The sequence below is a fragment of the Macrobrachium nipponense genome, chromosome 20, assembly GCF_015104395.2.
Source record: "Macrobrachium nipponense isolate FS-2020 chromosome 20, ASM1510439v2, whole genome shotgun sequence".
NCBI lineage: Eukaryota > Metazoa > Arthropoda > Malacostraca > Decapoda > Palaemonidae > Macrobrachium > Macrobrachium nipponense.
Genome location: NC_061089.1, coordinates 33,010,346 through 33,026,814, shown reverse-complemented (window position 1 = coordinate 33,026,814; position 16,469 = coordinate 33,010,346). Strand labels below are relative to the sequence as shown.

General features: G+C 35.5%; 1 protein-coding gene across 2 annotated transcripts in view; it reads right to left on the bottom strand.

Moving 5' to 3' along the window:
* The window catches only part of LOC135220900 (glutamate receptor ionotropic, delta-2-like), a 24,520-nt gene extending 12,776 nt beyond the window's left edge, over window positions 1-11,744 (bottom strand). The window contains exons 1-12 of one of the 2 annotated variants that reach the window (XM_064258527.1): window positions 11,592-11,742; window positions 8,262-8,320; window positions 7,622-7,742; window positions 7,289-7,383; window positions 6,666-6,835; window positions 6,261-6,451; window positions 4,889-5,113; window positions 3,719-3,846; window positions 3,286-3,407; window positions 2,180-2,405; window positions 1,201-1,346; window positions 610-708 (exon numbers count right to left, since the gene is read on the bottom strand). In XM_064258527.1, coding sequence (XP_064114597.1) covers window positions 610-708; window positions 1,201-1,346; window positions 2,180-2,405; window positions 3,286-3,407; window positions 3,719-3,846; window positions 4,889-5,113; window positions 6,261-6,451; window positions 6,666-6,835; window positions 7,289-7,383; window positions 7,622-7,742; window positions 8,262-8,295 — 1,557 coding nt within the window. In that variant the 5' untranslated portion in view covers window positions 8,296-8,320; window positions 11,592-11,742. Of the gene's footprint in view, window positions 1-609; window positions 709-1,200; window positions 1,347-2,179; window positions 2,406-3,285; window positions 3,408-3,718; window positions 3,847-4,888; window positions 5,114-6,260; window positions 6,452-6,665; window positions 6,836-7,288; window positions 7,384-7,621; window positions 7,743-8,261; window positions 8,321-11,591 lie in introns of both variants that reach the window. The other variant, XM_064258533.1, reaches the window with a different exon arrangement.
* Window positions 11,745-16,469: the final 4,725 nt, after the last annotated feature.

The window sequence follows — 16,469 nt, the reverse complement described above, 5'->3', positions numbered from 1 at the left end:
TTTCTTTGAGCCCTGTCCCAGATGAAGAGACACAGCATCAGGGCCACTGCTGGGAAGGAAGACTGTCACACTTTCTTCGAGCCAAGAAGGAGGACTCCTAGTTATTGAGCCTCACCCAAGCTGAAGAGCCTAGCACTGAAACCTTCGCCAGGAGGGAAGATTTTCTTAGTTTTATACTCACTCGAGAATGCTGGTGCAATGGAAGACTGCTCCCCAGCTGGAGAGTCCCAGAATTGGAAAAACTGCCTAAAGGGCAAAGCATCTCACAGTTTTACAGCTTCACTTGGCTGGAAAGCACCAGCATTGGGATCATTGCTAAGAGAGAAGACTGTCCCACAGTGTTAAATCCTCACCCCAGGTAAAAGTGCCCCAGCAGGAGGGAAAACAGTTTCGCAGTTTTAGAGCCTCACTCAAACTGAAGAGCCCAAGCACTGGGAACATTGCCAGGAGAGAAGACCACCCCTCAGTTGTCGAGCCTCGCAACAGCTAAAGAATCTCACCACCAGGAAGGAGCACTGAGCATTCAAAACACAAAAACATCAGTAGTTTCTTTGTTCGAAATCAGAGAAGCTGTATTTTCTCAGGGAAAAAGTTTATAAAAATACTGACCCGTTGTACACCAGCAGGAATGTTGTCAACAAAACTCTTCGATCTGTCATTATGATTGAATAGCTCCCAGGTCTGTTTGAAAAGCCCTCCAGTAGCGGTCTGCAAAGACAATTTTCTATGATGAAAACTTATGCTTAGCTTAGGTGAGAAGGCAGAATGGTCATAATATTTTTTTACTGAAAGTATACATTTTTTAAATCATTCGCATTACAAAAATTTTATCATGTCCATTATTCATAGAGTAAAAGTGGTTGATTTGGTAATGTGTGAAAGGATAATCATTTTATGAAAAGAAAAATAAGTAGCGCTAGATTATACTTCTAATGGTCTTAAATAATACTATTGCTCTTGTTACTAAGGGTTTGTCGAGCCTTACTGGAGGGGATACAACAGAAAGACATTAGAAAGCAAACTTATGGGCACAACATGAGTAATGAATATTGAGGGAGGAATGGTTGTTGAAGCACATTATTGTTCTATGCCTGTTAGCCAAATGTGTAAATATCGGTTATTTTTTCTTTACCTATGTCTCAAAGGATAGTTAATTCTTCGATCTGAAATTAATTGGCTTTGGTTGCAGGGTATACGTACCTTGAACAAAGATTCATAGTTACTGTTTCCCAAAGTACCAAGGGTAAATCCTCCCTTGATGGCTCTAGGGAGGTCTTCTAGGGAATCTATAGGAGTTTCGTAAGCAGGTGCGGCCAAGCTAGCTGTCAGCATACCTGAGTACAGGGCTATAAGGAGGAACAACATTTGTTGGTGGATAATCCTTTTCTCTCACAAGATTTTAGACTGCTTAATGCAGCTTTCGAGAGCTGACCTCTTATAAAGTTTTAAGATTCTGGGTGATACAGTTTTCAAGACTTGTCTTGCTATAATATTTTACTTGGAGGCTAATTCAGCTGTAGTACAGATAAGTCTGGCTAAAACTGTGAAGTTCATCGTTGATAGTGCCTTCAAATTTCTGTACAGACAAGGAAGGTATGTTCATCAGATCCAGTTGAATGGTAGAATCATAATAATTTTAAACAGCAATATGACTTTTACCCTGAAGGTGGCAAACAAGTAAAATTCGTGAAAACGATACATTTTTCATTTAGAGCTATCAATGAATGATGAAAGACAAGCCATATATTCAAGTGAAAATTATTTACAAACTCATTATGAAGGTTGTAACCTTCACCCCACAGATTTCCACGTTACGAGCTCTAATTTGAAAGTAAAAGCAGTTTCCCATGCATTATATTGTGATGCTATTTATAACAGTGACAAGCAAGGATTATTTGAGCTTTAGGGATGCAAGTCTCTCCCATGGTGTAGGATGTTCCCTCCTTGAAACTACTGTTTTTGTGATTATTAGTAAAGTTGAGATAATTCTAATAATAAAAAAATGATTTTAAATTCACTGGATGCCAAGTCTGGTGGACTCTGAATTTCTCAGGGTTGCTTGAAAATTAGATTATCAGATGTGATGCGTGTTTTTCAAGCAAGAATGAAATCTAGATTTTGTTCTGTGCAATTTAAAATTCCCAGTTTAAGACTAGTATGGTTTAAATTCCGAAGTTACCTGCATATATGAAGCAGAAGAAAAACCAGGATAAAAGGACAAGTCTGATTTGCAACGCGTCTTCCTTCATAGAGTTGCCCTGATTGACGATACTTCGAAATATGTTAAACTGAAACCACTGTAAATCAGTCTTCACCTCAGCTCCCATGACCTTATTTAAGAGATACGAGACTGAGTATACGACAGGTCCCATTAGCAAAAGAGTCGAGGTAACAAAAGCCCAGATCTGTTTCAGAGAGAAGCATGTTCTTATTGGTGGGAATTATTTGCAAAATAACAAATACTCTTAGATGTTAAAAAAATCTATATATATTTACTTAAAAGTAGCAGTGGCTGAGATAACGGCTACTAAGATAAGTAGGATAATAGATTATGAGCATGCTCACACATCCAAGGACATTAACAAAAACTCAATAATATTAGAACATATACTTCAAACCAAAGAGAACAGATGTTTAATAAGAGGTTGCTGATATTTACTTTGGTACAATGTTATTTGTGCATTCAAATTTATTAAAGAAACGATAGGATTTGTGAATGAACCGCTAATAGAAATCCATAATGTACACGTGAAGGACAGTGAGAAATGTAGTGATGCAAAGATGTGAGAAAAGCTAAATTGTAGCTAATGCTCATGTGAAAATGGTTAAGGCTTCGTTGCAATGAGATGGTCAATGACGAAAACTGGGAGAAAGGCCTATGAAAAGGCTGCATAATCCAGATATTTTGTTGGGGAGGATGGTGAGAAGTACTGGGACAAAACTAGCCAGTTTATTCAAGGATCGGAATCGAGTGACTTTGATATGCTGAAATTCTGGTCATGGATGGTGGAGGAGAATGACAGACTGTGGGTTGATGTGCTTGTTGTAACGCCAGAATCAAATGGGTGATAATTTGATTATCGATGAATGTTTGATAAGTTGCAATTAATTTGCAGCATTTCCGTGTGAAAGGCCTCCCTTATTCATTACGTTGTGAGTGGATGAGTGTGGCAATGACTGCTGAGTGTATGTGAACGAGTGTGATTATAACCAATTAAAGTTGAAGTGTAACAAAAAAGAAAGAGACGAGTTATGAAGACGCCATGTGACGAGCTGTCTTTATACCTGGGGCGTAAACGGGCTGAGAATGGCAACCGCCCTGTTCTTTTCCTTTGGAGACCTTGACAGTAACAAGTATCTGCCACTCGAGTAAGGATAAGCGAAGTCTAAAGCACGTTCTCTGCTCTCTGTAATAATAAAGCAAATAACAAGTAGAAAAAATGCGGTTTTAACATAATTGCCATTTATGATACCGAGTGACAATGTTGATAATTTTGTCTGCTAAGACTAAAGGAATTTTCATAGAGATTTCATGTAGTAAATGTTGACATTATTCTTCTTACTGTTTATCCGAGTTCCTTCGTACGGGAAATTATATTTTCTGTGAGATTCGACGCCAAGAATCTTTCTGCTTCTTAGTACTAACACTAACAGATAGCAGCTAGAAATTACACTAAATTAATTATCTCCTGCAGTAACAGGTACGAAGAAAATTTACCTGAAATGGACAGTACTGATAATCCAAGAGTAGCTTCGCGCCTAGCCACCATTCCAATGATTCCCGTTATGTTCCCATCAGGCAAAAGGTCTCCCCATACATTGTCTCGTGGAATATATGCTTTGAATCTGTGGGAAACATTTAAATAACAATGAAAAGAAACTGTGTTATGCAATTGCAACCAATTTATTGCGGCATTATTGTTGATCATATTACGAGGTCAAGATATATTTCAGATGGGGTTTCATCTGTCTATTGCAAATTCATTTGAAAACAAAAGTTAGATAACATCGCACACATTCTGGCAGTATATTCATAAAAGGCCATCAAAATTATATACAAAATTAAGAAATTGGGAAAATAATTATCATTACGATTTGATAAATTTATTCTAGGGAAAACGATAATATAATGCATGTGACGTTTATTGTTATGGCTACTTTTAGTTTTAGGCTCCTGAAGTCAGGTGTTCTGGAAACACCAACAAGCCTGATTCGCTGTCAGATAGGTTTTTAACAATTTTGGCACTCCAGATGGAACAAACGAATTGAAGCATATAAAATAAACAAGAAGACGAAAATAATAGGATTCTAGTAGCACCTCAGGGATTAGGAATGAAATGATAAGTCACTATGTATTTTTTTTTTACCCACAATGCCTCAGCCAAGGCTACCGACTCAATGTAGTAAACACTGAACAGTCATTCCACGTCTTGGGCTCATTTTTTTTCTTTTATTGTCGAGATGAAAGCTTCTTTTATCCACTTTTGTGGGGTTGTTGCCACAAATATGCCAACTGATTTGATGATATAAATATAGTGAAGGTTTTTGTGACCAATCCTAAATAGGCGATAGTTACAAGGACAGTCAAGAGAAATTGACTTTTCTTAGCGATATCACCTTGGCATTAAACACCTCAATACACTAAATTTAAAAGAGAGAGAGAAAAAAAAGGACGTATTTTACGCTAAGAAAATATTTAAATATTTTTCCGATATATTTGGATGTAAAAACGTTCTAGACTCAAGGTGTTATTTTCCCTTATTAGGCCCAAGACTACATTCAACATTTGCCTACTTTTGGTGGTGCCAGTGCAAAGAGGCCTAAACCGTACACACTCCATGCCACGGTAACCCGCCAAACCATCAATAGATTGTCGGAAATGACTTACGAAAACTTCAGAGCAGATCTAAGAATAGTTATAATATCCATGTCAAGGCCTGAGACCATCTCGACGCTCCCGTCAGGAGCACGGTCCTTGCTCAACTGGAGCCCCAACAGGATTTCCTTGACGGCCACCTTCAAATGCCTTCCGCTCAAGTCGTAGGTTTCCTGCGGCTCTGAAGAGAGTAACTCCAAGTCCTGTCTGCTATCCCATCGGCCTTTTTTCGTGAATCTACAAACGAAATTTTTGGTAAATAATTGTCCTATAGAGTACTTTTAGATATTATTTTGATGTCTGGTTCATAAATATATATAGTATCTTTAGATGTTCGACCCGGATAAATTGCATACTGAGGAAGGCATGATGTATTTTATGTTGTTACTGCAAGGCTATTTTTATTAACATATTATTAATGCAGTCTTACATCGAACGTAGGCATACGTTCAGATTTTTCAAAGCGGCTCAACACTTAAAAAACGTTAATGAAAACATTGGTATCAATAGACTATGTTGTTGATTGACACCTCCCAAACTGGAATGCGTAGAAGGTTTTCTCGGCCATAATAATAGTTTTAAAAAACCGATTTAGAATAACATAGATTATTAACTCCTATTTAGGTAAACTGTGTACTGTGGACTACTGATTTCAGAGCCCAGCGCTTATAAAGTATGATGCAGATAATTCCGTGCTTTTGGAATACCCATAATAGAATTGCGCATATCATTAGTCATTAGTAGGTCTTCTGAAGATGTGGTATTGTAATTGTATAGTTTCTCCGTTTTGTAATGTAACATTTCTGTACCTTATCGTTCACATTCCTATACTACATCGTCTGAGATCTTATCACAGGGACAATTTCGTAATATAATTATATACATATTATAGTATATATATATATATATATGCATATAGATATGTATGTATGTTTGTATGTATATATGTATGTTTATTAAAGTTGAATGAAAATATATTTTAATGTTTTCTTTATAGTTTATTTTACACTTGAGATACTTTCGGGAGTACACGATAACAGGAAATTTGTAAATGGAGAAATGTTGCAAACCCTCTTACTTTTCATCCCTCTCTCTAGGCCATAAAACTGTGAAAGTAATGTAAAATATTGCTGTTCTTATTCGATTAAGATGGCCTTATGCCAGATGGTCTCTTGTTCATACGAGAAATGCGTCCGCACACACACACACACACAATATGCAAAAAGATTGGGGATAATTTTGTTGCTGACGGCAATCTTATGACACAACTACAGTATTGAAACAGGCTGGCAGATGATAGAGACTGCATTTATAGTAATTTTACATTACAGTTTATTTCTGGTGGTAAATTCTGGAGCCCTATAACAAAAGTAGAATTACTTACCGTGTAATTCCGTACGTATCGATTGAAGGAAGGTAGTAAACCAGATCTCCATCAGAATTCTTTACAAAGATAATTACTTGTGTGCCTTCGTTGACAAACTCTTGAAGTATGGCGACGCTGCCGTGGGCGTCGCCTCCTTCCATTAGCAAAATCCACGTGGCCAAGTGGGTCTTCAGCATTTTGGTTCTCATCTGGGGATATAGAAAAGCTGTAGATATTGGGTTATGTCTTAACACTGCAACATGATATACTGAATATAATAAAATATATATGTAAACCATGGAGGACTTCCTCTTTTTCTTCCTGTGGCAACTAGAGCAGTAACTGCACCATTTAACAGTTCATATGTTGGAAGACGAATATTAGCCTATGACATTTCCTTGTAACAATCATGACCCTTCTCACCGTCTGAAAAATGGTGATTATATTGGCTGGTGTGTCCAGGACAAGCAGGAAGTTCTTCCTCTCAGACGGAATTAGCATCTGATGCAGGATCTCCGTCTTTCCGTCATTTTTGAAGTTCGTCAGTACAATGAACTCATCAGACAGAAGTTCAGGTAAGCCGTATATTACCTCTGTAGGAAGAACAGTGTTTACCATCAGTAATTGGAATTTTATTTTTTATACAAAAGGACCGTAAGTAGAATTTGAATACCATTCATGACTGTTTATAATAAGATTAGTTTTATGATTTCTGAAAAAAAAAAAAAAAACTGGACAAAGCCTCATTTAACATATTCCTATGAAAAGAGGGTTCGCCGTGTCACTGTTGAACGAAGGAAATTTACTTCCATAAAGGGAGGAATATCAAAAACATAATTGATTGTTGTATGTACTTCGGCACGTTTCATGTTGGGCATTCAGAATATGCAGTGAAATGCAATTGTATTTTTCTGAATTTAGACGTAATTCAGGTTTCGGCAATCTTGTTGCTGGTGTTAAACAATAATCTAATGTTTGGAAGCCAACTGTAGGCTAATTATTCCGAGTAGCTTGCTCTTGATAAAGAAACAGCATTACCATCTTACCTTCGTATTCGTGACCGTATAGAACCGTCAGGCTTCTTTCGGTATTCTTCACTATAGCCGCGATCAGCTTTATTACGTCTTGTGCAGAAACATTCCTAGTGGTTGAAGAATGAAAAATAATTATTCGTCAAAATTTTGTAGACTTTTAGTAAAATTGATAAAACCTTTTCAAATACTCATAAAACATGAAGAATTAGTTGCAGGTGAAATTAATTAATGGATTTTTTAAATGAAATTTTAGAGAGATTCACAAATGCTCACAGAAAAGACAAAAGGGAATAGCTATTGAGAGCAATCAGGCCAATCTATATAGTAAAGCCTTCACTTACGTACCTGGGGCTTTGGCCGAGATTGGGGACTTTTCCGGTGGCTGAAAGATTCGCACCACGAACAGACTGTTCCCTTGGCAGATTACGAGGGCAAGATCCTGATGAAACCGCCATGAAAACTAGGACTAGAAGTCACAAAAGTAAAATTAATGGAGGGTTGACTAATGGTGAACATTATTGCGCACTTTGAAAAATTCCATTTAGTAGCTAGTCCAACGTCTTGATAAAAGCTTAAACTAATTTATGAGATGATGAGTAACCAGTAGTATATGAAAGTAAAAAGTCCTTTCAGAAACTGCGTGAAGTAAAATAAAATAAATTTTAGAAATTGTACATCAAAGACACGAAGAATTTTAAATTGACGGATGGGCAACCTGTTTTAGAACTACCTCTAACGTGTTCATTTTGGCACAGGATGATAACGACCGATAGAAAAGTATATTGTTTATTATACATATTCCTACTCGTCTGAAAGTGCTGAATGGCTCAAGTGCCCCAGTGCTTGGCTTTATAGTCTAAATTTCATCATTCAAATTAGTTCAACGAAACCGGAGTCGTTGGTGTAAATTGTTTAGCACTTACTAGCGTGAGTGAGTGTGTGTGTGTGTGTGTGTGTGTGTGTGTGAGGAATATTAAGTACTTACTTGCGCTTATAGAATTTTTTGTAATGGGAAGCATCTTCTCCAAAACTTCAGGAACGAATCTGAAAAAATGAGGAAAAACGAAATCGTGTTGGAGATACCATATTGCGTTATGAACATTTTAGAGGAACGTGTTCGCCTTTGGTTTTGTCAAAGAGGTTATAGATTCGGCCTTGATTGGTGTTTGTAATTTTTTTAACAACCAAACTCCAGTCTTCTGAAAGGTTTTCGGTATGATTTTTGTTGTGTTTAAAAATAAGTAGAATTATTGAAATGGAAATAATGCAAATGCATCTATAGGACGGGTGACGGATATCTGGGAACCATTAAGAAGACAGATAATGTGATGAATGGTTAGTTTACTACTTAGAGCCTACAATACTGACCAGAGCTTCTCTGTATGCTAAATGTTGCAACATGTGTAAATGTGTTGCTTATACTCTCATGGCCATAAATCTTGGTTTGTGTTTGGATATGGGAGTAAAGCGTAAATTAACGGTTTGATGTAATACTAGACTATAATACATAAGAGATATTATAAACTGACAAGAGGCCTGTAATTTCAGGTGCTGAAATTTGCGCCGTGAATATCAGTCGCTGGTAATCATACGGATATTTTCTTGATATGATGAATGTGTTGCTTTTTGTTGATATAGTAAGCGTGCTGATTTCAGGCCTTCTTCTTATCATTCTATTCGTAACAGTTGTTTTGTAATGAATATTAGAAAAGTTAATAATCTGTCAGAAGTGGCATTCATTTAATATCAGTATACTGTTTTTGATCGAAGCATAAAAATACCTCTTATTATATTAAAAAACGGAAACTTGTAATGAAAAGTAATGTTGTTCGAGTTTTACACCGATTTTATTTATTATCACCGATAAAAGATGGTTATATTATGCAACGCAGACTCTTTTAAATGAATTGTCCTCCTGTTTGAGAATTGTATCAGTGATGAACAAGTTTAATACCTTCTATTTTACAAGACTCGTAACAATTCCATTTATCGCGCAGTCAGTAACATTGTATGATCTAAAAATTAATATCTTCATTTATTACCGGTAAAATGTATTTCTATTCCATCTTTAAATGACGGAAATTTAATCGTTTTTGTATAAGTGAAAATTTATTTGAAATCAGTATCAGAGTCTTATTTTCTTATGGGATAAAAGGTATTTTACCCTAATGTTAGGTTATGGAAAATTAAACTTGCATATTTTTTATAGGGTAAATTAATTTCAAATAGAAATTGTTTTGAATAATCTCAATATGAATTTCGTAACCTCTTTGGTCGGACCATTTCAGAGTTTGACTGAATTGGCTGAATTCGTTAGAAATTTTAGTGATGAAAACTAGAGTTAAAGTTTACTATAATTATAGTTAACTAACGTACATCACTTAGCTGCTATTCATAATAGTTACCTTTTCAGAGTACTTTACCTCGACTAAGAGCGGGCTTTCGTGAAAAACCCTACTAATGATAAATAATTTAAAAGATTATAATACTTAACTCTCTTTACTAGTTTTTTTTAATTCTTTTTTTATCATCGATATTTCGATTCTGATTTGTGGTAACCTAACCATAAGTCATTAGTTAAAACTGATACTAAGGCTATATATTAGCATTGGCTTTTTATTTAAGGCGGTCTTGTGCTCTTAGATTTGTTGTCTATGAAATACTTCTCAAACAATCAAGCTCGTAGTTTGGCCACGATAAAAGAATCACAAGATTCCTGTGTGTTCCTACTACTCAGATAATTAGAGATGTCAAATCTCATAGCTTGGATGATATCGGAATGAAGTCAGTTGTCGGTTTGTAGATTGTTTTTGAAAAAATCGGAAGGAAAAATTCATTATATTTATTTTAGAAAAGTTTTACTATTTATTTATTCATTTTAGTTTTATAGAAGACCGACGAGACGGGATAAACATATAAGGAGGAGAATGTAAAAAAATCGGGCCTTCAATATATTGAAGGCAATTTACTGAAGAATATTTTTTCACATTACTAAAGCGGTCTAGTTATTGAAATCATACTTTTCCAGATAGATTTATAACTTAACTATCAGATAAAAATTTTCATATTTTTTTTCAAGCAAATACTTTCGTATAGATTTGTTTTCTGCCTTTTTTTTTTTTTTTTTTAAATGGCCTGGTTTCAGAGACAGATGACTTTTCAGTGCGACGTAAAATTGTATTAACAAAAAGAGAACTATACATGTAGACGTAAGAACAAAATGGTTTTGGAAGTTTGTAATGAATACTTTCGAATATAAAATTGGAAATAATTAATAATTTTCAAATTAATAATTCTCAGATTCCCCGCAAAGGGAAATAATATCAAGATCTTCGACAGAAATCGTAAGAAAATGACAAATGACTAATGTTAGATGTGATTGACCATAATCTCGCAATAGACATTTTAATAATTTCTCATAATTTTGATCGTTTGGGCTAAGACGTACCAAACACCGTTAAACATTGCTTTGATTGATGTAGTAAATGAATAATACTTGCAAATTTAAGTTTTTCAGAGGGTTTAGATCCTGTTGACCTTCGTTATTTACCTTTCATCTAAACCTGAAGAGACTTTCGTTGCCCCAAAAATAATGGGGTTTTGACAATAAGAACGCTAAGGGTCCTGGGTGGCTTGTCAGTTTATCCCTTATCGGTGGGCGTCTATTTTGTAAAGCTCAGTGATTAAGATAAAGATTTTTGCAGAGTTACACTTAGGAAAACTAAAGCTTTGTAGGGTTACTATAAGGAAATTAAAGCTTTGCAGGATTACAATTAGGAAAATAAAGCTTTGTAGGGTTACAATAAGGAAATTAAAGCTTTGTAGGGTTACAATAAGGAAATTAAAGCTTTGTAGGGTTACACTTAGGAAAACTAAAGCTTTGTAGGGTTACAATAAGGAAATTAAAGCTTTGTAGGGTTACAATAAGGAAATTAAAGCTTTGTAGGGTTACAATTAGGAAAATAAAGCTTTTTAGGTTTACAAGTAGGAAAATAATTTTATTGGAAAACTCAAGGACGATTAAACTAGTTGTCATGGTGTAGAAACCATTGTAAGCACAACAAGGTAGAGCATATTCGATCAGTTTTGGGCTATTTTAGAAATATGTATTGTCAGGCCATCATAAAATAAAATACTATCTAACCTGGTCAAAGCTAGAGGTTACCAGGTAATACTAGGCGAAATATAAATAGATCTCCCATTAACTGGTCAGCGTCAAGGCAGAAATTAACCTTAATGGTCAGGACCTGACAAGTTATTAAGAGATTTACTACTGTCTCGTCATTGTAATTATTACTATCAGTATTAAACTTACCGAGTGGGTCAGCGTTGCCGATATCAAGTCGACCTGGGCTACGTCAGGACAGCCTGACGACGAGGTCAAGCAGGAGAGAGAGAAAGCCCTTGGCGTCTAGAAGGACTGAGCTCTGAATTGCGAGTCGACCAGTTTGTTGACCTCGAGGCTTTAATGAGATTCGTCGTGCATTTGACGCATGCGCTCTGCCCGTCGTCTTCCTCTTCTCTTTATATTTGTTCGACTTCTTCCTCCTCAACCCTCACCCCCTCCAACCCCCATTTATTGACCTATTCTCGTTCTGCCTCTAAACGGACTAAGAATTATTTTTCGATTTAACTTTTTTTTTTTCTTTTTTAACAGACACTTACAGGTTCTACTTTTCATAAGCCAGCTCACATGTTTTATTTCGCAGCCACGTGCTTTCCATGTCAGTGAACTGTATGATTTATTTCTCTAGTTAGTTCTGTGTGTGTGTATTATATATATATATATATATTATATATATATATATATATATATATAATATATATATATATATATAAGCATTTGGCTACAAATATCCTTTAATATCTAATTCGCTCCACCTCGGAATTAATATATTTTTAGTTTTTAGTTGATACATAAATCACTGTGATGGGATTTAACTAATTTCATATCATTATATATATATATTATATATATATATATATATATATATATATATATATATACGTATAGTATATATATTTATATATATCATGTAGGTTTGTATGTATGTATGTGTATACGACTTGTTTCCTTGGTTTTTAGGAACTTTGCACTTTTTTTATTTTTTTATTATTAATTTTTTATTTTTTTTTATTTTTTGCAAACAAAAGGCTTCATGGGAAAAATATTTTTTGTTCAGAGTGCTTTACCGGCAAATGTTATAATGATCGTCAAGAGTTACTGAATACTTAAGAAGACGAGTAAGGCTGTCAGGGACAAAATCAATAAAAAAAAAATCTAGAAGCAAATCTTCTCGAATACCTCAGAGGGGGGTGGGGAGGGGGGGGAGGGGAAGACATCGTCCAGGAGGACACAAATGTAAAGAGAGAGTGAGAGGTGAATGAGTTGGTGCATTTTATCATAAAATATGCAATGGGAGAGACTCCGTCTACCGAGAATGCAGTCTTATGTAAGAGTAGTATTTGGAGGGACTGTTCAATGAGATGATTTTTCTCCGTGCGTCTATGTCCTACCTGATGTCAAGATTTTTCAGCTAAATTGCCCTTCGTACAACCTCAATGATCCCTACCACAAGCATTCTCAAACTTACAGCAGCCTATTCCATTCTTATGTACACCTGAGTTCTGCCTCTATTCTACCTTCCACACCCGGCAAATCTGGTAAACATTCATTCCACTTGACAACGTCCATTCGGCCCTTAGCTGCAACCCCTTTCATTCCTTTTACTGTACCTCCTTTCATATTCTCTTTCTTCCATCTGTTACACTTTTCAAACCTTTTACTGTTAATTTCTGTTTTAGCGCTGAATGACCTCATAGGTGCCAGTGATTGGCCTCTGGCCTAAATTCTCAGTTCAGTTCAACTCTGTTCATTCCACTAAAGAGTCAGCATTGCGCCCACTTCAGATACCATCTTTCTGTCTACATCTTTTCATTCTGAAATCCCAATGCTCATCAGCCTTTCTTTTTTTTCTTACTTCCCTTCAGAACAGGTTATTCTTCCCAGAGAACTTTCTCTTCCTCAGTTATCAGTAGTCTTTTCCTTCTTTTTCCCATATTTTCCTCTTGACTTCGTTATCCATACTCATTTATTCCTGTACTACGTCTTCTTTATTTCTCGAGGCTGAAACCTGCACCTCTACTGCTGAACCGACAGATATTCAGAATTTCGAAAATAAATTCAAGGAAAGGAATAACAGACCAGAAGATCAGATAAATCAAACGGTTCGAACAGGTCATAAAATAATCAAGAAACTAAAACATTCAACAACGGGGAAAACACATCCAGAGCTAAGTGTGAGGACAGTAAAGTCACGCTCCGAAATCGATCCAAAGCCCAGAAAAATTATGAAGCAAAATGAATCGAGAAATACGAAAGAAAAAATACTGTGAAGTGACTGACACCAAAGACAAAACTTTTACGAGATTTCAGTGTGACGGACGTGTCCTGAAGGTCAGTCTTCGTCAGTTGACACTCGATGACAAGGCTGATCGTTCATGCGAGGCCCACTTTTATTTGATGGTGGTAATGTCTTGTATCAAGGAAATGAAGATTTGTCGTCGCCAACTTTAGCAGTGCAATAATGATTTTGCTGTATTGTCATCATTACAGTTTTATTATACCTATGTAACTGACACATATATGAAGACTTAATCATTAATATATATATATATAATATATATATATATAGAATATATATATATATATATCTATATATAGATATATATAATATATATATAGTATATAATAATATACACATAATGTAGCGAGAAGTCAAATACGAAGATTATGTTAAATCTAACACGAACCTGCAAATGAGACGTTGCTAATATGTACCTGAAGAGCAATTAACATATTGTATTTTACCATTTTACCATAATAAGGTGCAGTCGTCTTCCAACTATTCATCTTCGCGAGTTAACGTCGACAAGAAGCATCGAGATCAATATCTTGTTAGTCACTCTTGTCAACTTGTCACAGCCAACGATTGAGAGCCTGAATGCTTTTGCTTTGTATTCATTTCCACCGTGGTATCCAGCTCGTAAAGATCAAAGCGGATCCATAAAAAAAAAGCTCTTGTAATTGTTTAAGAAGAGCCGTAATAACAATTCAAAGGTACATCGTAAAGTACAATCCAGGCCCAAGGTATTAAAATTTATGCAAATTAATAAGTTTGATCGCGTGGCATTTGACATATACTCTATCTATATAACTCGCATGGTTGTCACTGTTGTTAGAGATAAACTTTAAGGGTAAGTGTGTCTAATCAAGAGGAAAATATTAGGGGTAGAGGGTGAAAAAAGTTCTGCCCTAAAGAAAATGAAGGTTTGAGAGGTTTGATTTGTCCTTATTCTAAGAATAAAACGGTATTTTAAGAGTTCTCTTCCAGACTGTGTTTCAGTCACAGCACAACAGCAAAGTAATTCCATTGATGATGAAATGCTTCCGTCATTTTACATTTGCGTTGAATACCTGTATTGTCTAGTGATTGGAATAGATATATAAATAATACAGGACTTCATCACACGTTTATTATTAAGTTAGGGACGTCATTTCCTTTAGTTAAAGAGACAGACGTCAATATTAACGTTGTCACTTACAGGCTTAATTTAAAGTCAATGTTTTATCAATATAGTCTACTTTTATTTGTTATTCCGTTTTCCTTCATTGCCTGAGACTTGATTTCTTTACATTACATCGTATTCTGCAGGAGCTACAATACTGACGAGAAAACACTAAAAGACAATTATAAAATATATAAGAAGAAACTTATTTTGAAAACGTACAAGAGCCCGCCAGAGTGGGAATCATCCCTGTGGGGGGCTGTACATAAAATCAAATGAAGTAAAAGAAAGTGAAAGTGAAGTCTTTGTTGTTCCACATCGCCAATTTTAAATAGGGTCCTTGTCTGCCCACCATTCAAATATAGGAAGCACCATGAAATCGTGAACAAGCGTTCTCACATGGTCTTTAATGAATAATCATTAACCTTTTGAACACATTCTGAAAGCTTCCCAGTTAATTAAGCATTTACTGGCGCAATGTTTGATGGTTCCTCTAATGACCGAGTTGTTTATAATTGTTGAAACCAGTGTTTTGGATGGATGCCTTTGACTTTCTGATTATTGTATTTCACTTCTGGTTTGGAATACTATGACTGTTTCGGTCATTAATCCTAGAAGCTTTGCTGGTAGCAGTAGTGCTATTATTAAGTCCAATTGTTGTTATATCTTGTTAAAAAGGATGGCTGCATCGTGCGAATGGATCTTATATTGAGTTTTTTCAATTTTTGTCTTATAATTTGCTTCTCTTGTACTCTAATATTGGTTAACAACTGGCCAATGTTCATAATTTGTCGAATATCAACAACGTGTATTCGTAGACTTTCCTTCAGATCCTTTTGGAGTTTCTTAAGTTGTCTTGACCAGCAACTGCAAGTGGATTCTGGACACCTTGATGCTTCTCTCTTCCCAGCAGTGCCTCGGTATTTGCAGCTGAGCTGTGTGCAATAACATCAGCCATGAAAACAATCAAAGAACACTCATCTAATAATTTTGTGATTTATAGCATCTCCAGAAGTTTTCAGTCCATAAATAAATTATATAATTATCGAAAAAATATTGAAAGGTGTTGGATCCCTGCCCATGTCGGAATAAAAGGAAACAAAGAGGCTGATAAAGCAGCCAAAGAAGCACTCCACATGATAAAAGCGAATAGAAACATCCCGACAAGTGACTATACAAGGTAAATAAAAACAATAATTGTAAATAAATGGCAAAATGTATGGAATGAAGAGCTTGAAAATAATAGATTAAAACAAATAAAACCGGATGGTAATAAATGGAGTTCAGCATATCAGACAGAGATATCCTGACAAGCCTCTGTAGTCCGTATAGGCTACACTAGTCTGACACACTGACACATGGTCACTCGATGAGCAGCCCACGTGACCCTGTTCCCGAATTGTTCCGAGTGCAAGGTGTTGATATCTGTCAGACATGTGTTATGTGAGTGTCTAAAGTATGACCAGCAGAGACCGTCAACTTTTGTTAATAAACCAATAAAAGAAATTTTGTCAGAATCTTTGACATTTTCAGTAATTGTTAAAATTTTGACTTTTCTGAGGAACTGTGATTTAATTAATAAAATATGAAAATAAGTATATAATAAAAACACAAAAACTATAGG